Source organism: Mobula birostris, chromosome 6 (assembly GCF_030028105.1).
Source record: "Mobula birostris isolate sMobBir1 chromosome 6, sMobBir1.hap1, whole genome shotgun sequence".
NCBI classification, from domain to species: Eukaryota; Metazoa; Chordata; class Chondrichthyes; order Myliobatiformes; family Myliobatidae; genus Mobula; species Mobula birostris.
In genome coordinates, this window is record NC_092375.1 from 37,690,368 (window position 1) to 37,713,883 (window position 23,516).

Here is a 23,516-nt window from a genome sequence, read left to right on the forward strand (position 1 = left end):
GACTACAGACCAGTGGCATTGACCTCCCACATCATGAAGACCCTGGAGAGACTTGTTCTGGAGCTGCTCCGGCCTATGGTCAGGCCACACTTAGATCCCCTCCAGTTCACCTACCAGCCCCGACTAGGAGTTGAGGATGCCATCGTCTACCTGCTGAACCATGTCTACGCCCACCTGGACAAGCCAGCGAGCACTGTGAGGGTCATGTTTTTTGACTTCTCCAGTGTGTTCAACACCATCCACCCTGCTCTGCTGGGGGAGAAGCTGACAGCGATGCAGGTGGATGCTTCCCTGGTATCATGGATTCTTGATTACCTGACTGGTAGACCACAGTACGTGTGCTTGCAACACTGTGTCCGACAGAGTGATCAGCAGCACTGGGGCTCCACAGGGGACTGTCTTGTCTCCCTTTCTCTTCACTATTTACACCTCGGACTTCCAACTACTACACAGAGTCTTGTCATCTTCAGAAGTTTTCGGATGACTCTGCCATAGCTGGATGCATCAGCAAGGGAGATGAGGTTGAGTACAGGGCTACGGTAGGAAACTTTGTCACATGGTGTGAGCAGAATTATCTGCAGCTTAATGTGAAAAAGACTAAGGAGCTGGTGGTAGACCTGAGGAGAGCTAAGGCACCGGTGATCCCTGTTTCCATCCAGGAGGTCAGTGTGGACATGGTGGAGGATTACAAATACCTGGGGATACGAATTAACAATAAACTGGACTGGTCTAAGAACACTGAGGCTGTCTACAAGAAGGGTCAGAGCTGTCTCTATTTCCTGAGGAGACTGAGGTCCTTTAACATCTGCCGGACGATGCTGAGGATGTTCTACGAGTCTGTGATGGCCAGTGCTATCATGTTTGCTGTTGTGTGCTGGGGCAGCAGGCTGAGGGTAGCAGACACCAACAGAATCAACAAACTTTTTCGTAAGGCCAGTGATGTTGTGGGAATGGAACTGGACTCTCTGACGGTGGTGTCTGAAAAGAGGATGCTATCCAAGTTGCATGCCATCTTGGACAATGTCTCCCATCCACTACATAATGTACTGGGTGGGCACAGGAGTACATTCAGCCAGGGACTCATTCCTCCGAGATGCAGCACAGAGCGTCATAGGAAGTCATTCCTGCCTGTGGCCATCAAACTTTACAACTCCTCCCTTGGAGGGTCAGACACCCTGAGCCAATAGGCTGGTCCTGGACTTATTTCATAATTTACTGGCATAATTTACATATTACTATTTAACTATTTACGGTTCTATTACTATTTATTATTTATGGTGCAACTGTAACGAAAACCAATTTCCCCCGGGATCAACAAAGTATGACTATGACTACTATGACAAATCTCAAGGCTGCATAATTTATACACTCTTTGATAATAAATGTTCTTTGACTTTGGACAAAGCCTATCGTCATTGTCGATTAACTTGACTCTGAAAACTTGCACTCAGTCCTCAATCGCACTTTATTTACTTGTACACCAGGAGAACAGCACGGCCTGTCACCAAATTGTTCAAAAGTTTGAACAAAGAAATGCCATTATTTTATACAGAAGTTGACTAATTGGACACACATTAACCAATTGGTAACTTTGTGGATGTTCAAATTCCTTATTCGCATAATCAGTCACACCACGATAATATAGGTATTAATAGCCAATGGAATCTGCACGTTAAAGGCCAATAATACTTCATAATTAGTAAAGTAACTGACCAATAGTAAGTGTCAAACTAGAATCCTTAGTTTGCATCTTTATCTTGCCTTTGTATGCCAAATGGCTCCGGTCCCCTGCTCTGCAAAGTGAAGCTATGCTTTTCAAAGACCTCTGTTGCCTGGGTTGACTGCACACCATCTGTAAACTATTCTTGCCTGGACATTACCTTAACCCTTGCCTTGCCAGAACTTCCATGCTGTATGCCTTTATCCTATCTACACCCTCTCACAATTTTGTATACCTCTATCAATTCTCCCCTCATTCTCCTACTCCCAGGGAGCAGAGTCCTAACCTATTCAACCTTTCCCTACAACTCAGGTCCTCAAATCATGGCAACATCCTTCTGAGTTTTCTCTGTTCTCTTTCAATCTTTAAAGTATGTAAGTCACCAGAAAACTAGATACAGTTAAACAATTTCTCTATTTCAGTCATGGGAAATTTTATGACAATTTCCCCCTGTACAAACTGAGAAAAACAGGGAACAATGCTAACGTTTCAAAAATAATTTGTCCATTAACCAGTTTCTCTATACTATACTGCCAATTTTTATTTTACTCTACAAGTTGTAATTTAAACTTGCTTGCTCAATCACCACTTGCATTTTCACTTGTGATGGTGTTCTCTATGACTTTTATCTTTTACGGCCTCTAGAAATTTGGCCACCATCTTTCTGAAGTCTGTTTATTCAATGTCCCAATGTGGACAAGTTTTCCATCCAGCAAGAGCTATTTTGACTTTCTGATCACTTTAATAGGCACTGTTTGTTTTTTATCTAACAAAATATTTTTGGTGTCTAGGAATCCTACATCTGCTTCTGCCTGTGCAACAGTTGATGGTTGGCAAGCAATTGTGGCTGATATAAGAAACAAAATTGATTTTACAAAGGTGAGGTAAATGTGTTTGTGCAAGTTAAATACAAGGACCTGTGTTAAGCTTGAAATCAGTATTTGTCTGATATGTAGATGTGTCTGATTTTTAAATTGCTGAGCTAATGGTGTGGTCTTCGAATAACTCTTTCCTCAACAACTGCAGATTTAAACAAAAAAAACTGGTACAATTAAATAGAAATATCAATTGCTGGAAACACCACGTAGGGATGACACAGTCTACAGATAGAAGTTATATGAAAACGTTTTGGCTGTGGGACGATGACTACTGAAACCTGATTGAGGTCATTTCTAGTCCAGGAGGCAAAGGGGATTAGAAGATCTCAATGTGTTGTAGACTTGGAAAATCACATACAGCAATCAGAAATCTGTCACTACGAGTAAATATGGTCCTGGTCTTGTCAATGCACAGACCAAAGCTGTCCTCAGTGAGAAAATGGAAAGAACGAGAGGAGTAAAATGGTAAAACCCAGTTTGTGTGGGGCAGGTGGGCAATGACCTGAAATGGGAAAAGCTGGGGAAATTTTAATCAGTCTTCCCTTTCTAAAAAAAAATAAAAGTAGTTCAAACAAACGTACATAATTCAGCACTGTTAAGTCTTCTGTCATGAGCGTTTTCACCTGAAGAAACATTTTGCTTCCTTTCCCTTTGCACCAAATATGCAACAGACATTACTCACAAGGAAACAAGAGATGCATGTGGGATATTCATAATATTCACAAAGCTCTGCTGAGCATAGGAACTCTAGTGTCTGCCTCCAAAAGGCTAAAGTTTCCCTGGAAGCACAGCTTTCACCTAGAAGGATATCCTTTTCCTTTTTAACCCTGAGATACATGGGCCACTGGGAAGTTTGATTCTTGGCTTGTGATGAGTTGCCCCAATCTTCAGTAGGTGTTGTAATTGCCCATGGTGTTCATGGCAGTGGAGGGGAAGTTTAGTTACTGCTTTATGAACCTTCCCTCATTTTGTACTGGCCACTGGTCATGACAGACTAATCTTTTAATCATTCCCTCTGTGATCATTGTTGTCTGATTAACTCTGAAAAAACATAATTTGCACATAATTCTATTTTTTAAAGTGCTGTATAAATGCAAGAATTTTGTACATATCAATTAGTTCATGTTGAGGATGAATGTTACGGAGTGTGACTTGTGCCTATGGAATCATAGTTGTGTCCACCGAGTGCTTGAATCTTTGTGACCTGTATGAAAGGATGGAATTGCTTCATTCAAATCAAGTACAACACTTATGGTTTGATTCAACATTCTTCCTTTCAATTTTCCTTTTCCATCAGAAAGAAAATGCTTTGTAGGAGAAGAAACTAGTACAAGAAACTTGCACAATATATGTATTGTTATTGACAAGACTTGTTTGCATGTGAAGTGCCAACGTAAGTTCCCGATGATCTGAGTTCAGTAATAATTTAGACTTTTTTCTTCTTCTTAGAATCAATTTGATGAACAGATAGCTTTGTTGAAAAGTGGAACTAAGCTGAGCATACTTCCACAAATAAAGGTCCCACCACCGCCTCCACATCCTAATGCAGTGGTATGTTCTTTCAATTATACTTGTTTTACACATTTACTGCTATATTCATTTTGCTCTGAAATCATAGGCTTGTGATCATAGATGGCATCCTATACAAATTGCCCAATATTGCAAGAAATTGCAGAGATATGAACACAGTCCAATGGATCACAGAGATCAGCCTTCCCTCCATAGACTGCATCTACACTACATAATCTGTGAACCCTCACACCCCAGTTATTTTCTCTTCTCTTCCCCCCCCCCCCCCCCCCAGTTAGGCAGAATATACAAATGCTTGAGAACACGTGCCACTGGATTCAAGGGCAGCTGCTATCCCTCTTATTCAGCATCATCATCAGGTACCATGCCCAGATTGAGCTTTGACTGCCATGGCCCACACACTCCTGTTTCGGGTCAAGTGGATCAATTCATTGGTATTCATTTCCAGTTCTCTGGCTGCTGTCTCCATCATCATTTGTCTTTGTCTTCCTCTTGCTTTCTTCCCTTCAATCTTTCCCATAATTACCGTGCATTCTAACTCCTCTTTCCTAATCACATGTCCAATGAAGTTACGTTGCCTTTTCATGATCTCATACATTATTTCTCTTTTTGAGTTTGCTCTGTTCATGACATCCTCATTAGATATTCATTTTGTCCATGATATTCTTTGCATCCTTCTCAAAAACCACATCTCTGCTGTTCAATTTGTTTCCTCATGTTACTAGATATTGTCCAGCATTCTGAGCCATATAACATAAATGGATAAACGTAACATTTCAGTACTCTGAGGCGGGTTGTCATGCCTAGTTTAGTGTTGGACAGTATACTCTTCATTCTCGTAAAGCTGTCTTTTGCCATCCCTATTCTTCTTTTGATGTCCATGTCGCACCTGCCATCTGATATCACCCAGCATCCTAAGTAGCAAAAGTTCTGTACTTGTTTTATGTCTTCCCCATTTATTCTCAGCCTGCAGATAGGATTCTCCTTCTTTTTGGATATCACCATACATTGTCTTTTTGCGATTGATAGACAGACCCATTTTTGCACTTGTCTTCAACAACTATATCAATTAAGTTTTGTAGTTCTTCCTCCATACTTGCAATTAACACAGTGTCATCTGCATATCTGAAATTATTGATGTTTTCACCGCCAGCTTTGATTCCCAAGATGTCTCTTATTTTTTGTAATATTGTTTCACTGTACACATTAAATAAATCAGGGGAGAAAACACACCCTTGTCTAACGCCTCTCTTGATTTTCGTGAACTGACTCACTTCTCCATCTATTCTTACAGTGGCAGTTTGTTCTCAGTACAGATTTCTGATTAGGCGGAGGTCTTTCGAATCTAGATCTAGAGTTTTCTGTAATATTTCATTTAACTTATTGTGCTTCACTTTATCAAATGCTTTTGTGTAGTCGATAAAACAAACAAATCTTTTTGCACTTGAATAGCTCGTTCTGATAGTATCTTTAACATCAATATTGCGTTTCTTGTACCTTTGTCGTTCACAAAACCACATTGTTCTTTACCTATTTCAGCTTGTATCTTACTTTTAGCTCTTGTCATCAAAATTCTTAGAAGTGTCTTGGTGATATGACTCATTAAACTTATGGTCCTATGTAATTCACATTCTATTGCTCCAGGTTTCTTAGGAAGACTGATGATTACTGATGTTTTATCTCTTCTGGTATTATTCCAGTCTCATAAATCCTTATTAGGCTCTTGAAATGAATCATTCATATGTTAACCATTGATCTCCCAGTTTACATTGTAAAGGCATCTGGACTTCGTGTTGCCTGCACTGTACTTTCTCAGTGACTATAACACAATAATCTGCATTCTTATAGAGTTGCAGAGTCATACACAATGGAAGCAGGGCATTCAGCCCAACTAGTCAATGCTATCCAAGATTCTTATCTAAACTGGACACATTTTTCCATGTTTTGCTTATATTCTTTTAAACCAGGGGTTCCCAACCTGGCGACCACGGACCCCTCAGTTAATAGTAGGGGTTCATGGTGTAAAAAACACTGGAGGCCTTTGCTTTAAACCTTTTCTACCCACATGTCTGTGTAAGTACCTTGTAAGTGTTGTTAATGTGTCTGCTATTCTATTTTCACTTTTCACTATCTTGATGTATTTATATATGGGATAATCTGTCTGGATGGCATGTAATGTAAGCTTTTCACTGCTTCTTGGTAATGTGACAATAATATACTAAAGATTCAGTGAAACCTCAAGTGCTGTTTTTCTTCTGATTTTCAGATGAAGCACTTTCTGGAACAACATTTACAAATGAAATCAAACTATTGGCAGGCTGGATCTGGACAATCCAGTTCTGCTAATGGAAGGTCCACAGTTGTCAAGGCACAGCCAGAAGTTTCTATGTCTGGACAGGAACAGGTGTGCATGTTACCCTCATGATGATGGAAAAACTCTGCAAATATTCTTATGGTCTTTAAAGCAGTTGGTGGCAAATGACCCACTGACATTTTTCTCTAAGTTATATCCTGCCATGGTTAACAGTCTTCCAGAAGTGTCTCCAACAGGTCCTTAATAATAAACACAAGAAAGTCTGCAGATGCTGGAAATCCAAAGGAAAAAAAACAAAAAAATGCAACAGGTCGGGCAGCATCTGTGGAAATAAACTAACAGTTGGTGTTTTAGGCCAAGACCCTTTCTCAAGACTTAGGAAGGGTCTTGGCCCAAAACGTTAACTGTTTATTCAGTTCCATAGAGGATGCCTGACCTGCTGAGTTCCTCCAGCATTTTGTGTGAGATCTTCAGTAATGTCTTTTACTTAAATTTTAGCAGAATGCTTCTGATCCTGACTGATGTGCATGCCATGGATACTTCGGTGTGTGACGAATGTTTGAGATTTACTGCAGCAAGTAACCTCTAGTTTCAGTGGCACTACCTGGATGACAACACTGAAGTAATAGGCTTGAAAAGAGGGGAGGGTAATCTCATACATTCAATAGTTTAGTTAACATATATGCAGGTTACTTTTGTTAATCCTGTGAACAGCCTGCTTGGTGCAGAGATGGTGATGGTTTAGAGCTTCGAGTTCCTAGGCATAAACGTTAACAACAGCTTGAGCTGACCCAGTTATTTAGACAGTTGGACCAAGAAGGTACACCACTACTTCGATTTGCTCAGAAAGCTGAGGGAATTCAGCATGTCCCTGTTGACCACCAGAGCTCGGTTTTGCAACTGTTCTGCCCAAGACTGCAAGAAATTGCAGTAAGTTGTGGACACAGTTCAGTCCATCGCAGTAATCAATCTCTCTTCCATGGACCCTGTCGACACTTCCCACTGCCTTGGACATTTTCACCCTGGACATCCTCTCTTCTCCCTCCTTCCACGGGGCAGAAGGTAATAAAAGTTTATAAGCACGCACCACCAGGCTCAAGGATGGTTCCTATCCCATTGTTATAAGATTATTGACTGGACCACAATAAAGATGAACTCTTGACATCACAATTCTACCTCAGCATGGCCCTTACACCTTATTGTCAACCTGGAAGGCATTTTCTCGGTAGCAATAGCACTATGTTCTGCATCCCGTTTTTTTCCTTAGTACTACCTTCATGTACTTCATGTTTTGAAATAATCTGTATAGATGGAATGCAAAGCAGTGAAGTTTTTACTCTATCTCGGGACATGTCACAATACTATTAACTACCAATTACATGAATCTGTAGATTCAAGTGACTGCCCCAGCATCCAATCAAGTTGTAGCTTGGCACACCGGAGGAGCAGCAAGGGACGTTGCATCAGCAGGAGGAATCCGTGGGAAAAACAGCTTTGAAAGAATTATGGAGAAACTCTCAACATATTACCCACAATTTACAAGGTAAGTATCAGAGGCAAAACTGCGAAGTTCAGAGAATTGCATCATAATAGTTTCAACAAATATTTACTTTACTCCCACCACTGCACATTCGATTCTAGCCAGCGGTACATTGTTTGTGTTTTATCTCAGAAACTTGCAAAATTATTTAATTTTGTGTTTGTGTTTTAGAAATTCACTGACAGATTATCTAAAGGAAGTGAGGCTGTCGAATGGTGGATCCCTGTCTGGATTATCATATGATGAAATTATAAATAAAGTAGCCCGATTAGTGGAGTCAAAACTGTCTGAGGTAACTGTGTGATTGCTATTGAGGCAACAGTGGAGTAATATACATCTTTATTTTATTTATTTAAAGAATTAACATTTATCTTTATCCTTTGTCTTTCTGCATTTCAGAGGAGTAACAGAGGTCAGAATAACCCCTCTAAGACATCTGTTTGGCATTCATCTAGACAGCAGGGATTTAAGCCCTGGGAAGGAGCTGCAGCCTTGGTAATCTGCTAAATGCTGTGTTTATAAAGTTAATTTCCACCCCCCCCCCCCCAAAATATAACCTTTCTTTAAATAAAGTTTTTACTATTCTCCTCGCCTTTCCACATAAAAAAAGGTTTCTATTGAAAATCCCACCAATGCCAGTTTTAGCAATAAGAATTCCAAAAATTTATATTAAAGTAAAGGATGAAGGAAACCCACAGGGTGCAAATATAAATTCTAATCTGTACTCATGGAGAACAAGGTTAATCACCTGCATGAATTGTTTTACAAATTACAAAGCTTAAAGTGAATTTGATGCATCAGAGACTATGCATAGATGTGAGTTCATGTGACTGAGCAGGATTGCCACAAGTGATTTCATCCTCTCCCCTTCCCCCAGCAGCCCTGTAATTCTCATGAGTTCTGTCTGGCAGTGCTGATGCTGTGCTTAACGGGTGCACATGCTCAGTGAGAGAGTTTTCATGTTGGGGGATGGGGAACAGTGCTGGCTCCTGCAAAGTGGCTAGTTGATCGATTTCATTGCGCAATGCCATTGTGAGCTTATTGTGACAAATGTATTTGTGAACATTTGTGATTGTGAAGGAGGATGTGAATTCCTGTATTTTGGTTTTGTGTAATTGTTCCAGACCCACATCGCCGCATTCCAAAGAATGGTCTATCCCTTTTTTTCCTAAAGTAAGGAGATTCCTTCTTAAAGTTTCTTGTGAGTGAGAGAGAGAGCGAGTGAGTAAGAGAGAGAGCGATGCATTACTTCAGACTGATGTTTTGCAGCTGAAGTCCTAAAGGTCTGATTCTCTGTATCTGTACTTTCTCTTTTGCCATTTTTTTTATTGTACTTATGTTTTCCACCTCTTGCACACAATAAACACCTTTGCATTGAATGTGCTATTGTGGCCTGTCAGCTGATTTTTTTTTAAGTCCACACCTTTGTAAGGGCACGCGGCCCTCTCTAAAACCCAACGGCGTGATAGCTGATGCAGTGGTGGGATGGTAAACCGCAAGAAAATGAGGGTGTTTTTTTAATAAAAAAGGACTGGTTTGCGCTCACAGACAACAGCTCCTTTTTCAGCCAGGCGTGAAGGATCTGATGACGAGCGACGGGATCCCGCGGAGTCAGAAAGAGAGGAGCATGCAGCCTCAGGTGCTGGCCCACGACTCTCTTGGATAGATTCCTGATTGACCAGCAGGAACGGCTGATTGAGGGGTTCTGGGAGCTGAAAACCCATCTAATGATGCCACCCCAGCCAGAGGAGGGCGAAGAGAATTGGTACAGTTCTTGCTATGGGGAACACCCAGCGTTCACTCACGAACTGCAGAAAGTTCCAGCCCAAGGCTACCCCTACCAGCTCCCAAGTACCCTCTCCAGGCAGGTGAAGGAGGCCTACTCTGCGATGGACGAGGAGGCGTCCAACCAGTATCCTCAACTGAAGGAAGCTCTCCTTGCCAAGCTTGACGTCCATCTGTAAACCTACCAGTTGAAGTTCCGAGCTTGGTCGACACCACCGAGGGAGTCACCGAAGGAGACCTACCATCGCCTGAAGAGACTGTATCGCCGGTGGGTGAAGTCAGGGCCCAGGACCAAGGATGACATCAGAGAGGGAGGTCATCGTGCTAGAGTAGCTGCTACATGTCCTGCCAGGAGATGTCTGTATATGGTAAAGGAACATGAACCTGTGAATGGTTTAGCCGTGGCCCACCTGTACATGAATGCCTGGCGAGAGTTGGTCTAGCCAGTTTCGATCCAGCCACGGAAGGAGAGTACAGCTGCTGTGAGTAAAGCTACTCTGGGACCTACGAAAGTTACACCTGTGTCTACACAAGAGAAAGACAGTGGGAAGACTGAGCCTTTGATTTGCTGCTTCTGTCAACAGCCAGGCCACAAAGATTCTTCTTGTCCCCTTAAGCACTCAACCATCTACATTGCCTTCAACCACATCTCTTCCATTTCATACATGTCTGCCTTCTCCCTTCCTCCTGCCACCACACTAGGGATAGGGTTTCTCTTGTCCTCATCTACCACCCCACAAGCCTCCGTGTCCAGCACATCATTCTCCATGAAGTTCAACCACTTCTCCAACAGGATCCCACCACCAGGCACATCTTTCCCTCCCCTTCATTTTCCGCAGGGATCACTCCTTATGCGACTCTCTTGTCCATTCGTCCCTCCCCACTGATCTCCCTCCTGGTACTTATCCTTGCAAGCAGAACAACCTCCTCTCTCAACACTATTCAGGGTCCCAAAACACTCCTTCCAGGTGAGACAACACTTCACCTGTGAGTCTTCTGGGTCATCTGCTGTATCTGGTCCTCCCAGTGTGGCCTCCTCTATATCGGTGAGACCTGACGTAGACTGGGAGACAGCTTCGCTGAACACCTAAGCTCCATCTGCCAGAAAAAGTGGGATCTCCATGTAGCCACACATTTCAATTCCACTTCCCATTCCCATTCTGGGAGGTCAGTCCATGGCCTCCTCTACTGCCATGATGTGGCCACATTCAGGTTGGAGGAGCAACACCTTGTATTGTGTCTGGGTAGCCTCCAGCCTGATGGCATGAACATCAATTTCTCGAACTTCTGGTAATAGCCATCCCCCACCCCTTCACCATTCCCCATTCCTGTTTCCCCTTCTATCCTCATCTCCTTACCTGTTCATCATCTCCCACTGATGCCCCTCCCCTTCCCTTCCATAATCTTCCAGCCTCTCCTGTCAGATTCCCCATCCTCTAGCCCTTTATCTCTTTCACTAATCAACTTCCCAGCTCTTTACTTCACCCCTCCTTGTTTCACCTATCACCTTCCACCTTGTACTTCTTCCTCCCTTCCCTCCACCTTCTTCATCTGACTTTTTTTTTTCTTTCATGATGAAGGGTCTCAGCTTGAAACGTGGACTGTACTCTTTTCTGTTGATGCTGCCTGGCCTGAGTTCCTTCAGTATTTTGTGTGTGTTGCTTTGGATTTCCAGCATCTGCAGACTTCCTGGTGTATATGACTGTCAAAATACTGTTATGTTCCTCAAGAGGGGGAAGAAACAGAGCTGGAGGCTTGTGAACACTCTAAGGGGAAGGGAGAGTATATGAAGGAAAATGAACTTTCTGTGGAAGTAACACACATCAAAGTTGCTGGAGAACGCAGCAGGCCAGGCAGCATCTCTAGGAAGAGGTACAGTCGACGTTTCAGGCCGAGACCCTTCGTCAGGACTAACTGAAGGAAGAGTGAGTAAGAGATTTGAAAGTGGGAGATCCGAAATGATAGGAGAAGGCAGGAGGGGGAGGGAGGGATGGAGCCAAGAGCTGGACAGGTGATAGGCAAAAGGGATACAAGAGGATCATGGGACAGGAGGTCCGGGAAGAAAGATGGGGGGGGGGGGGGAGACCCAGAGGATGGGCAAGGGGTATATTCAGAGGGACAGAAGGAGAAAAAGGAGAGTGAGAGAAAGAATGTGTGTATAAAAATAAGTAACAGATGGGGTACGAGGGGGAGGTGGGGCATTAGCGGAAGTTAAAGAAGTCGATGTTCATGCCATCAGGTTGGAGGCTACCCAGATGGAATATAAGGTGTTGTTCCTCCAACCTGAGTGTGGCTTCATCTTTACAGTAGAGGAGGCCGTGGATAGACATGTCAGAATGGGAATGGGATGTGGAATTAAAATGTGTGGCCACTGGGAGATCCTGCTTTCTCTGGCAGACAGAGCGTAGGTGTTCAGCAAAGCGGTCTCCCAGTCTGCGTCGGGTCTCGCCAATATATAAAAGGCCACATCGGGAGCACCGGACGCAGTATATCACCCCAGCCGACTCACAGGTGAAGTGTCGCCTCACCTGGAAGGACTGTTTGGGGCCCTGAATGGTGGTAAGGGAGGAAGTGTAAGGGCATGTGTAGCACTTGTTCCGCTTACACAGGTAAGTGCCAGGAGGGCGGTGAGTGGGGAGGGATGGGGGGGACGAGTGGACAAGGGAGTCGCGTAGGGAGCGATCCCTGCGGAAAGCGGGGGGGGGGGAGGGAAAGATGTGCTTAGTGGTGGGATCCCGTTGGAGGTGGCGGAAGTTACGGAGAATAATATGTTGGACCCGGAGGCTGGTGGGGTAGTAGGTGAGGTCCAGGGGAACCCTATTCCTAGTGGGGTGGCGGGAGGATGGAGTGAGAGCAGATGTACGTGAAATGGGGGAGATGCGTTTAAGAGCAGAGTTGATAGTGGAGGAAGGGAAGCCCCTTTCTTTAAAAAAGGAGAACATCTCCCTCGTCCTAGAATGAAAAGCCTCATCCTGAGAGCAGATGCAGTGGAGACAGAGGAATTGCGAGAAGGGGATGGCGTTTTTGCAAGAGACAGGGTGAGAAGAGGAATAGTCCAGATAGCTGTGAGAGTCAGTAGGCTTATAGTAGACATCAGTGGATAAGCTGTCTCCAGAGATAGAGACAGAAAGATCTAGAAAGGGGAGGGAGGTGTCGGAAATGGACCAGGTAAACTTGAGGGCAGGGTGAAAGTTGGAGGCAAAGTTAATAAAGTCAACGAGCTCAGCATGCGTGCAGGAAGCAACGCCAATGCAGTCGTCGATGTAGCGAAGGAAAAGTGGGGGACAGATACCAGAATAGGCACGGAACATAGATTGTTCCACAAAGTCAACAAAAAGGCAGGCATAGCTAGGACCCATACGGGTGCCCATAGCTACACCTTTAGTTTGGAGGAAGTGGGAGGAGCCAAAGGAGAAATTATTAAGGACTAATTCCACTAGACGGAGCAGAGTGGTGGTAGAGGGGAACTGATTAGGTCTGGAATCCAAAAAGAAGCGTAGAGCTTTGAGACCTTCCTGATGGGGGATGGAAGTATATAGGGACTGGACATCCATGGTGAAAATAAAGCGGTGGGGGCCAGGGAACTTAAAATCATCGAAAAGTTTAAGAGCGTGAGAAGTGTCACGAACATAGGTCGGAAGGGATTGAACAAGGGGGGATAAAACCGTGTCGAGGTATGCAGAAACGAGTTCGGTGGGGCAGGAGCAAGCTGAGACAATAGGTTGACCAGGACAGGCAGGTTTGTGGATCTTGGGTAGGAGGTAGAAACGGGATGTGCGGGGTGTGGGAACTATAAGGTTGGTAGTAGTGGATGGGAGATCTCCTGAGCGGATAAAGTCTGTGATGGTGTGGGAGACAATGGCCTGGTGCTCCTTAGTGGGGTCACGATCGAGGGGTAAATAAGAGGAGGTATCCGCGAGTTGTCGCTGTGCCTCGGCAAGGTAGAGGTCAGTGCGCCAGACTACAACAGCACAGCCCCTTATCGGCGGGTTTAATAATAAGGTTAGGATTAGTGCGGAGGGAGTGGAGAGCAGAGCGTTCCGAAGGAGTGAGGTTGGAATGGGGACAAGGTGCGGTGAAGTCGAGACGGTTGATGTCCCGTCGGCAGTTAGCGATAAAGAGATCCAGAGCAGGCAGAAGACCAGAGCAGGGTGTAAATGATTTTGCCAATCACCTGTCCAGCTCTTGGCTCCATCCCTCCCCCTCCTGTCTTCTCATTTTGGATCTCCCCCTCCCCCTTTCAAATCTCTTACTCACTCTTCCTTCAGTTAGTCCTGACGAAGGGTCTCGGCCTGAAACGTCGACTGCACTTCTTCCTAGAGATGCTGCCTGGCCTGCTGCGTTCACCAGCAACTTTGATGTGTGTTGCTTGAATTTCCAGCATCTGCAGAATTCCTGTTGTTTCTGTGGAAGTAAAGGGGCAAACTGTTTAGGCATTATTGGTCACTGGGAGTGTAATTAGGAGAGAGTTAGTTTTCCCTGACAATGTTAACTACTCTAAATGTGTGAAAGTGGAATGTGTGTCTGGGGATGTTAAGCTATATCCTACCACAGATCTTACCCTTGGCTTTGATGATCAGGTCTTTCTTTTGTGGGTGGGAGTGGTTAGCAAATTGCCAAAAGTTATGTTCCTTGGGTGGAATTTGCCTGTGTTGTCCGACTTTTTGCAGAAAACTGAACCTGGTAGCACCGTGAAGCTTTCAAGAGAGCTCAGACCAAGGCAGGGTTTGACCGCAGGCTTCTTTTACCCATCTCCAGCAACAAGTAGCTGGCCAGATGATAAGATCCTTGAGGTTTTGAGGAAGATAGGTCCTATGTCTTACAAAGTGTCCTATCCAAAGAGGGGCTAAATGTCCCAGGTCTACCCTCTTAACCTCTTGAAGGAATGGAAGGAGAGGGAGGAGGCTTAGATGTTCCTGATGATCCCAACTTGTTTAAACTACAACCTGGACGTACCAACTTGATCAAACACACCATCCATATAAAGGATGACTAATCCATTCGTCAGAGACCATACAGAGTTGCCACAAGTAATTTCTTCCTCCCCACCCCTTGTAGCCCCATAGTTCTCATGATCTCTGTCTGGCAGTGTTGACGTTGTGCTCGTTGGATGCACATGCTCAGTCGAAGAGCTCATTTCGGGGAATGGGCAAGAGTGCTGGCTCCTGGAAAATGGTTCATTGTTGATTGATCTTATTGTGCAATCTCATTGTGATGAATGTATTTGTGGACATCTGTGACTGTGAAGAAGGATGTATCCACATTTACAACACAGTCAGAATGGATGAGCTTTTCTCTCCTAGAGGGAGGCGATTCCTTCTTAAAGTGAAGAGCGAGTGAGTGTGGTGAGGTGTATTACTTCAGACTGATGTTTTGGAACTGTAGTCTTCGAGGTCTGATGCTCTATATCTCTATTTTCTCATGTCATTTTTGCTAGTTCACCCTTTTTTTGCACTATAAATATTTTTGTACTTTCCTAAAAGTTTTCCACGTCTCGCACACAATAAACACCTTTGCAGTGAATGTGACTTGTTTTTTTTTAAGTCCACACTTTCAGAAGGGCACGACCCTCACCAAAACCCAATGGTGCAACAGTTCCTATTCAGACTGAGTTATCTCCCACTCTGAAATGACATGGGAATTTGGTTTCCCCAATACTTGGGCACTCAACAAAGACGGTGTTCCTCATCTTCCATTTGGGCAGATAAAATATTTCTGTATCTAGTAAATAATTAGAAAGGCAAATGGAATTTTGGCCTTTATTGCAAAGAGAACAGAACGTAAAAATTACTAGAAGTGTACAAAGAATTGTAACACCATGCCTGGAACATAGAAATTGAAGAGATTTCAGTGAATAATCGCAAAGCTCAGTGTCTTACCGGATTTCTAATCTAATATTATTTGGCTTCTGGGTGATGGGGCTATTTGAGGAGAAGTGAAACAGGTCATTGGAATTTATTTAAGAAAAGGGAATTGATTGTTTTGAAATGTAAGGTTTTGGAGGGAGTTTGATAGGATAAATACTGATAGGGTGTGTCATATCACGGGAGAGTCATTTCAGAGTAAGGAGACATCCACTTAAACCAAACTGAGTGATAAGTTCCTGGTTGTGCTGAATTTTTGGAATTCTTATTACCAAACCTGCCATAGAACGGGAACTGAGCCTATAAACGATATTAGATCAGCATTGAAAAGTTGGTGGTGGAAATGTGAAGTGAAAACAGAAACTGCTAGAAGCAATCAGCAAGTCAAGCAGCACTTGCAGAAAGAGGGCGGATTAGTTAATGTTTCAGAACTGAAATGATAACTGTGTTTCTCTCTCCACAAATGTTGTCTAACCTGCTGAAAGTTTCCAACATTTTTCTGTTTTTATTTGGATGAGTTATGACTGCTTTGAATTAGCTGTTGAGCCCTCTCCTACTTCTGTAGAGTTTAGGTGGTGGGGGGGCAGGGAAGGAAGAGGATAAACCAGCAGTTATAGCCAAATAGAATCAGCTGATGACGCAGTTATTGAGAACTAGAAGAAATCTGTCATCTAGATATTATGCACTACCTAACTAAAGGGAGATAACAGAATGACAACTTTATTAGTGAAGGCCATCATATCAGTGTAAAAGTATCTTGAAGTCTGTAGTCTTTTTCAAGTGGCAAGAAGAAAGCTGAGAGCACAAAACTCCAGCTTGTGAAATAGGTTTTCACTATTTTTTTTCCAATCCAAACCTGAAAGAGCAATGTTTAGAACAGGACTAATACATGACGAAAATTCATCTGTTTCATGTGACCACAGGGCATTGTGATGCAAGTACGATCGCAATTTCCCAAAAGCTTGAGCAAACAACAAAATGCTGGAGGAACTCGGCAGGTCAGGCAGCATCTATGGAAAAGAGCAAACAGTCGACGTTCCAGGCCAAGACCTTTCCATAGGACATTTCTTTCCACTGATGCTGCCAAGTTTCACCAGCACCTACAGTCTCCCAAAAACTTGCTTCATTCATATCTACCAAACGTAAAGCCATTCCTCTGCAGTTCTACATTAGCAATTCACTGAATAAACCAAGGTTCTTATTATTGTCAAAGTATGCATGCATAATACAACTCTGATATTTGTCTACTGAAGACAGCCATTAAATACAGAAAAGACCATAGGCGGTGCTGATAGAAAAGACATCAACTATCCCCCAACCAGCATGAAAAGAAGAAACAAAACTCGCAGACACCAAAATTCCCCCCTCACCCACAGCAAAAAGCAACCACAAATACAACAATCCTCTATACATAACAATCCTCTATACATAACAATCCCCAACTCATTCACTCGCAGAAAAGTGACAGTAGCACCAAACCCCCAAACCCCACTTACACGCAAAAAAATTAATAGATCACTCACCCGCCAATCGACCACAAAAAGAAAACACCAAAAAACTGAAGGACCAATATGAAGCACAGTCCAGTAATCTCATTATATTGGCTTCCTGTATATTCACTGCTCTGTATATAATAGTGCTATCGAATGGCACCTCATCTTATAATTTTAATTTCTAATACTGAACTACTAGTCTGTTACCAAGTACAATTATTAGGGATAGAGAGCTTTTTGTAATGCAAAATCCTTCTATTTTCTAGAGTGAAGAAGATCCTTGTGTGATCTGTCATGAAGAACTCACTGCAGAATCCATGCTTATTTTACCGTGTGCTCATAAGTTCCACTCACAGGTACTATAAAGAAATTTATTTTTATTCATGTTTTGTTTTCCTACTACAGCAAATGAAGACTGAGTCAATACATTCAAAGCAAAGTGCCATTGAACAAGACTGTATCCATGGTAGAATAAATCTTTATAGCAGTAAATTGCATTCCCAACAGCGTTGCTGAATATACAAAATAAAATTCTAGTTAATAGAACATAAAACAGTACAGCACAGGCCCTTCAGCCCACAATGTTGTGCTAGTATAAACCTACTCCTCCATCAATCTAACCCTTTGTACTTGTTTTACTGTTGTGTAATATGGAAAAAGTTTCTATACATCACTGAATGACAGAATATTTCGAAACTATTCTAATACATGCCAGGGAACCAAATGAACAAAAAGACTATGGTAGCTGACAAAGCGTGTATTAAAGATATTGAGCTCATCCAGGAATGATGAGTCATTGCCACGTAGGAAGTTGCATTGTGCAAGCCCTGTCACAGCTGTCAAGCGTCCAACTATTATTTCAGTTCAGTCTGAAATTGTCTCTTTGTGCTCACGATGACCCAGCAGATGTCAAATGTGGACTTCTTGTATAACTCAGTGTTGTTAACCCTAAACTCTTTAATGGTTGCATTAAAGATGGATTTAGAGTATTACAAGATCACTCCATATTTGAGATTTTCAGATTCTTAGAGTCTGGAAATCCCACCTCTAAACAGTTCACAAATACTTTGCACCTCCCTTTTATCAATTCAATGATCAGGATTTCACTATGTCCCATACACTGTGACACTTAAAGCATTTCCCTTTTCATAGTCCGGAATCTATCCAGAAATTGTGCTTTTCTTGTAGAAAAGAAACGAACTAATCAAGTAAGTTCTTCTGTGCACAGTACAGAATTCACCAATGAAATATGGCTGTATTTTAAGTGTGGATATTAAAATTGCAAAACACCTTGTTCATACAAGTAATTTTAGTTATAGACTTAAAGCACTGATTAAAGCAAATTGATTGTTAATTTATTTTTTCCCTGTATAGTGCATTGAACCATGGCTGAATGAACAGAGAACCTGTCCGACTTGCAGACTTCATGTTGTACTACCGCGAGAATTTCCAGACCTTCCCAGTCGGAAAATTCCTCCATTGTAGTGAGGAGAGGAGAAGATGGCATGACGCAGTGCGCACGGCTGATCTGAAATGATATTTGTATTTGTACGTGGGTACCATGTACAATCCTGATTTGATGGTGTCACGTACCCCGTGATGGGAATAAAGAACCAGCAGAAATAGAAAATACTTTGGAGTCCAGTATTGCTATTAACTAATAATACTTATTAGTAACTACGCAATCCGTTAGTCTTGCGAGACCATGGATCTGCGCCTGGAAAGTCTTCACTCTCCAGGGCACAGGCCTGGACAAGATTGTATGGAAGACCAGCAGTTGCCCATGCTGCAAGTCTCCTCTCTCCACGACACCAATGTTGTCCAAGGGAAGGGCATTAGGACCCGTACAGTTTGGCGCCAGTGTCGTCGCAGAGCAATGTGTGATTAAGTGCCTTGCTCAAGGACACAACACCTTCCCTCGGCTGGGGCTCGAACTCATGACCTTCAGGTCGTTAGTCCAATGCCTTAACCACTTGGCTATGCAATACAGTAATAAATGTAAATTACAGAGTTTGAAACAATACAGGTGAAATCATCAGATGACAGAGCAAAAATGTGTACAATTTCCAACTTGATATCTGGATAACTAATCAGCTATAATATTGTCAGTACCTTTCACATGTTTGATTTTTAAGTCACATTCTTGCAATAGCAGACTCCAATTTAACAACCTTCGATTCTTATTCTTTATCTTAATTAGGAACACCCACGGATTAAACCCCATGTAAACCACAAGTGGTCTCTGAGCAACAGAGAGATTTTGAGGTCTCTGAACATAGACCTTAAAATGTTGTAAAGCCAGAATAAGTGCTAGTAATTCCTTTTCAACAGTTAAACAATTTTTCTGGTGCACATTAAATTTCTTTGAGAAATAAGCTACTGGGTGCTCAATATCATCCACACCCTTCTGTAACAGTACTGCCCCAGCAGCTTCGTCACTAGCGTCGGTTGCTATCGAGAATGGTTTTGAAAAATCAGGTGCTTTGAGCACAGGATGATAACACAGGATGGTTTTCAGACATTCAAATGCCTCCTGGCAAAGGTCATTCCATATAAATCTTTCACCCTTCCCTAGGAGTTTTGTTAGGGGGAGAGCGATGTCAGCAAAGTTCTTATATAACTTATGACAGAGGTCCCCAACCTTTATCGCACTGCGGACCGGCCGAAGGTGGGGGGCGGGGGGGTTGAGACTACAATGACCATGAAGCCTTGCACGGGCACCAGTGCGCATGCATGTACGTGCCGATTTTTCTCTACAAATCGTTTTTGGAGATTCAGTTCAGGGGTGGGGGGGTGTTAATCACAAACACAATATAGGTGATAAGTGGCTAATACACTTAATTTCGTTTCTAAAAGGGTTTATCTAACGAATTTAATATTAAACACACAGCGCATATTTTCCTCGCATGAACATGGTGATAAGTCAATTCTCTGCCACAGGAAACAGTTGAGGCCAGTTCATTGGCTATATTTAAGAGGGAGTTAGATATGGCCCTTGTGGCTACGGGGATCAGGGGGTATGGAGGGAAGGCTGGGGCGGGGTTCTGAGTTGGATGATCTGCCATGATCATAATAAATGGCGGTGCAGGCTCGAAGGGCCGAATGGCCTACTCCTGCACCTATTTTCTATGTATGTTTCTATCAGGGGAGCTTGAAGTAAGTGTTGAACGAACTTCCAGTAGAAGTGGTAGAGGCAGGTTCGATATTATCATTGAAAGAAAAATTGGATAGTTATATGGACAGGAAAGGAATGCAGGGTTATGGGCTGAGTGCAGGTCGGTGGGACTAGGTGAGAGTAGCGTTCAGCATGGACTAGAAGGGCAGAGATCGCCTGTTTCCATGCTGTAATTGTTATATAGTTATATAAGTCACTTATAAGTCAATAGCATCATAACATTTTAAGTAACGTTTGGATATTAAACACACCACATATTTTCCCCATATGAACATATAAAATCATTGCAACACACCAATATCGCTGAATCAGTGGGAGCCCTGGGCTTGTTTTCCTGCAACAACACGGTCCTATGGAGGGGTGAGGGGAGACAGCGATACTCAAAGGAGGTTCTTTATGTCCAGTCTATTCCGCAATTTAGTTTTCGTTGCATTCATTGCAGAGATATGTTGGAAATGGAAGCAACGTTTTCAGTGCTTTCGTGGCTACCTCAGGATATTTAGCCTTGACTTTGATCCAGAATGCCGGCAGAGATGTTATGTCAAACATGCGTTTCAGCCCACCGTCATTTGCAAGCTCGAGGAGTTGATCTCCTTCCCACGCTGACATGGATGACGCGTGTGTAATGACCTCGCGTGTGTTCAAGCTCAACAGTGGACATGACAGGGAATGAGGAAAAGTGCAGCTGACTCCTATTGCCAAATCATATCGTTTCCTCGCGGCCCAGTAGCAAATGCTTTTCGGCCCGGTACCGGTCCGCGGCCCAGTGGTTGGGGACCGCTGACTTATGATAAGACCCAACCATTCCTAAAAACCTTCTCAAAGCTTCCTTGCTGGTCAGAACAGGAACTTCAGCAATAGCTTGAACATTGGCCTGTACAGGAGCCAGGTAGCCCTGGCCTACTACGTAACCCAGATATGTAACTGTGGCATGGCCAAACTCACTTTTAGCGAGGTTCACAGTAAGGTTGGCCTTAGAAAGTCTGTCAAACAGTTTTTCTACTGCTGAATTATGCTCTTCCCACGTGTCATTCCAGACCACTAAGTCATCAGTATAAGCCCCTATGTTTTCTAAACCTCTAATCACAGAATTGTTCATTCTTTGAAATGTCCCTGGTGTACTTTTCACCCCGAAGGGTAAAACATTGTATTCATACAGTCCTGAAGGTGTGACAAATGCTGAGATTTCTCTGGCCCTGTCAGTCAATGGAACACACCAATACCCTTTTAACAGATCACTCTTTGTGAGGTACTTAGCCTTTCCCACTTTATCAACACAATCATCCACTCTGGGGATAGGATAAGCATCTGTCTTGGTTATAGCATTAATTTTCCTGTAGTCAGTACAGAATCTCATGCTACCGTCCGGTTTAGGGACAAGGACGCAGGGCGACGACTAGTCAGAGGTAGATGGCCTAATAATACTGGTTGCTAGCATGTAGCTAATCTCTTTTTCAACCTCTTTGTTTTTCTCAAAGTTCGTTGTGTAAGGATGCTGTTTGATAGGCTGGGCTGAACTTATAACGATGTGATGGACGACACCTCTGCACCATTTCAAAAGGTCAATGAGTCCTTTCATTTGTTTTTGCGGTCTAGGGTCCAACTGATGGACCTTATCAGTAACATTTTCCAGAACAATGGAATTCTGACGTCTTGGTGAGACTAGATTCAGTGGGTAACCATGTTTCTTCACTCCATTATCAGATTCCACGACTCCATTTTGTTCCATAACAATTCCCCCAGCTGTAATTCTAGCAAACAAGTGTTTTATTTTTATTTGACCATTTTGTAAACTTCCCTTGGAAAGGACACAAAGCCTATTAAATCTTTCCCAGAATTTTAACATACTTAAACACACTGACACATTTTTCTAAATCAGACCATAGTTCTCTGAGTAGGGTCAAAGGTTCTTTTGGCCTGTAACTGAATACAGGTTTCAACAAACTACCCTCCAATGCCTTCTGAATCGTATCTCCAACAATAAATAAGAGGAGGGGAAACTCCTCATCCCAATTTTTCTTATTTCTCACACCATATGCTTTAATCATGGTCCGTATATGGCAAGTCCTGTTACACTTCACAACATCCTTCCTTAAACTAGGCCAGTAAGATTCCTTCATAATCCTGTCCACTGTCTTTCTCACTCCATGAGGTCCACCTAAAGTCATACTGTAAGCCATGTTTAAAATTTCAGCCCCGTAAACTTTCAGAACCACCACGTGACTTGCAGGCGTAGTGGCTGGTCTCCACTTCCTCATCTACACCCCATCTTTAAGGTAATATCCCACTGATCCTCTCTGAACCTCCTCTCCTGTGAGACCTATTTCCTTTAAAGCCACCATTTCAGAATCTCACTTCTGTTCCTCTATAAATTCCTTCCTCAATCAAGACAAATCTTTCTCATACACCTTACTCTTACCAACTGTACTACCCTCTAAGTCCTGCTGAAATCTGGAAGGTAGAAAAGTCTGTGACACATCCTCATATTTTAAACCTCTGGTTTTGCTATCATAGGCCTCAACAGCAGCTTTGCTCATACATTGAACAGCTATACCAACCTTACCTTGGAGAGGTGTCAACATGCCTCCATTGTTTACTAAACTTAGCACCATCATCAGGCTTATAAGAACCATGTGTACATTATGGAAGAGACCAAACAATCCCTTTATCAACTTTTTCCGACCTTCTCTTCGACTTTCTTCCATAACATTACACTGAATAACATGATGATGGCCTTGCAGGTGCTTTTCTCCAAATATCCAAACAAAATTCAACAGAGTAGCACATCCTTTCCCAGCAGTCCTTTGTCCTGCAAGCAGGGTCAAAGGTTGTGCAAACAATCCAGTCTTTTCCAGCACTTTTGCCATTATTTTCAGCAACACTGACCTCACCAATTTCCACCCCATCACCAACTTTTAAAACACAGTCTAATACAAGTGACTGAGAATCCTTACGTTCCACTGGTACCAAGGATAACCCCTTATTCACTAAACCAAGATCATCTGACACAAAAAAAACTCCATTCCTTTTCAACCAAGTCAGATACTTCAGGCTTTAACTGAGTCTCAACACAAGGTTCCGATCCCTGTGAATTCACGGGTACTTCCACAACCTGAACACATTCAATCAGAACAGCTGCCTCTTCTGGGCTGTCATCACTTGTCCCAGTTTCAAATTCAAGGTCATCCCGAACCTCCCAGCTATTCTCTGGCAAACT

General features: G+C 43.0%; 1 protein-coding gene and 1 long non-coding RNA gene across 5 annotated transcripts in view; one reads left to right on the top strand and one right to left on the bottom strand.

Moving 5' to 3' along the window:
• LOC140198945 (E3 ubiquitin-protein ligase DZIP3-like) overlaps nt 1–18,758 on the top strand; it is a 107,993-nt gene extending 89,235 nt beyond the window's left edge. For all 3 annotated transcript variants that reach the window (XM_072260242.1, XM_072260244.1, XM_072260243.1), the window contains 8 exons: nt 2,512–2,599; nt 4,048–4,149; nt 6,395–6,532; nt 7,834–7,985; nt 8,154–8,274; nt 8,382–8,477; nt 17,391–17,480; nt 18,499–18,758. In XM_072260242.1, the coding sequence (XP_072116343.1) occupies nt 2,512–2,599; nt 4,048–4,149; nt 6,395–6,532; nt 7,834–7,985; nt 8,154–8,274; nt 8,382–8,477; nt 17,391–17,480; nt 18,499–18,609 (898 nt within the window). In that variant the 3' untranslated portion in view covers nt 18,610–18,758. The remainder of the gene's footprint in view (nt 1–2,511; nt 2,600–4,047; nt 4,150–6,394; nt 6,533–7,833; nt 7,986–8,153; nt 8,275–8,381; nt 8,478–17,390; nt 17,481–18,498) is intronic.
• The window catches only part of LOC140198947 (uncharacterized), a 179,460-nt gene that overhangs the window by 83,135 nt on the left and 72,809 nt on the right, over nt 1–23,516 (bottom strand). The window lies entirely within an intron of this gene.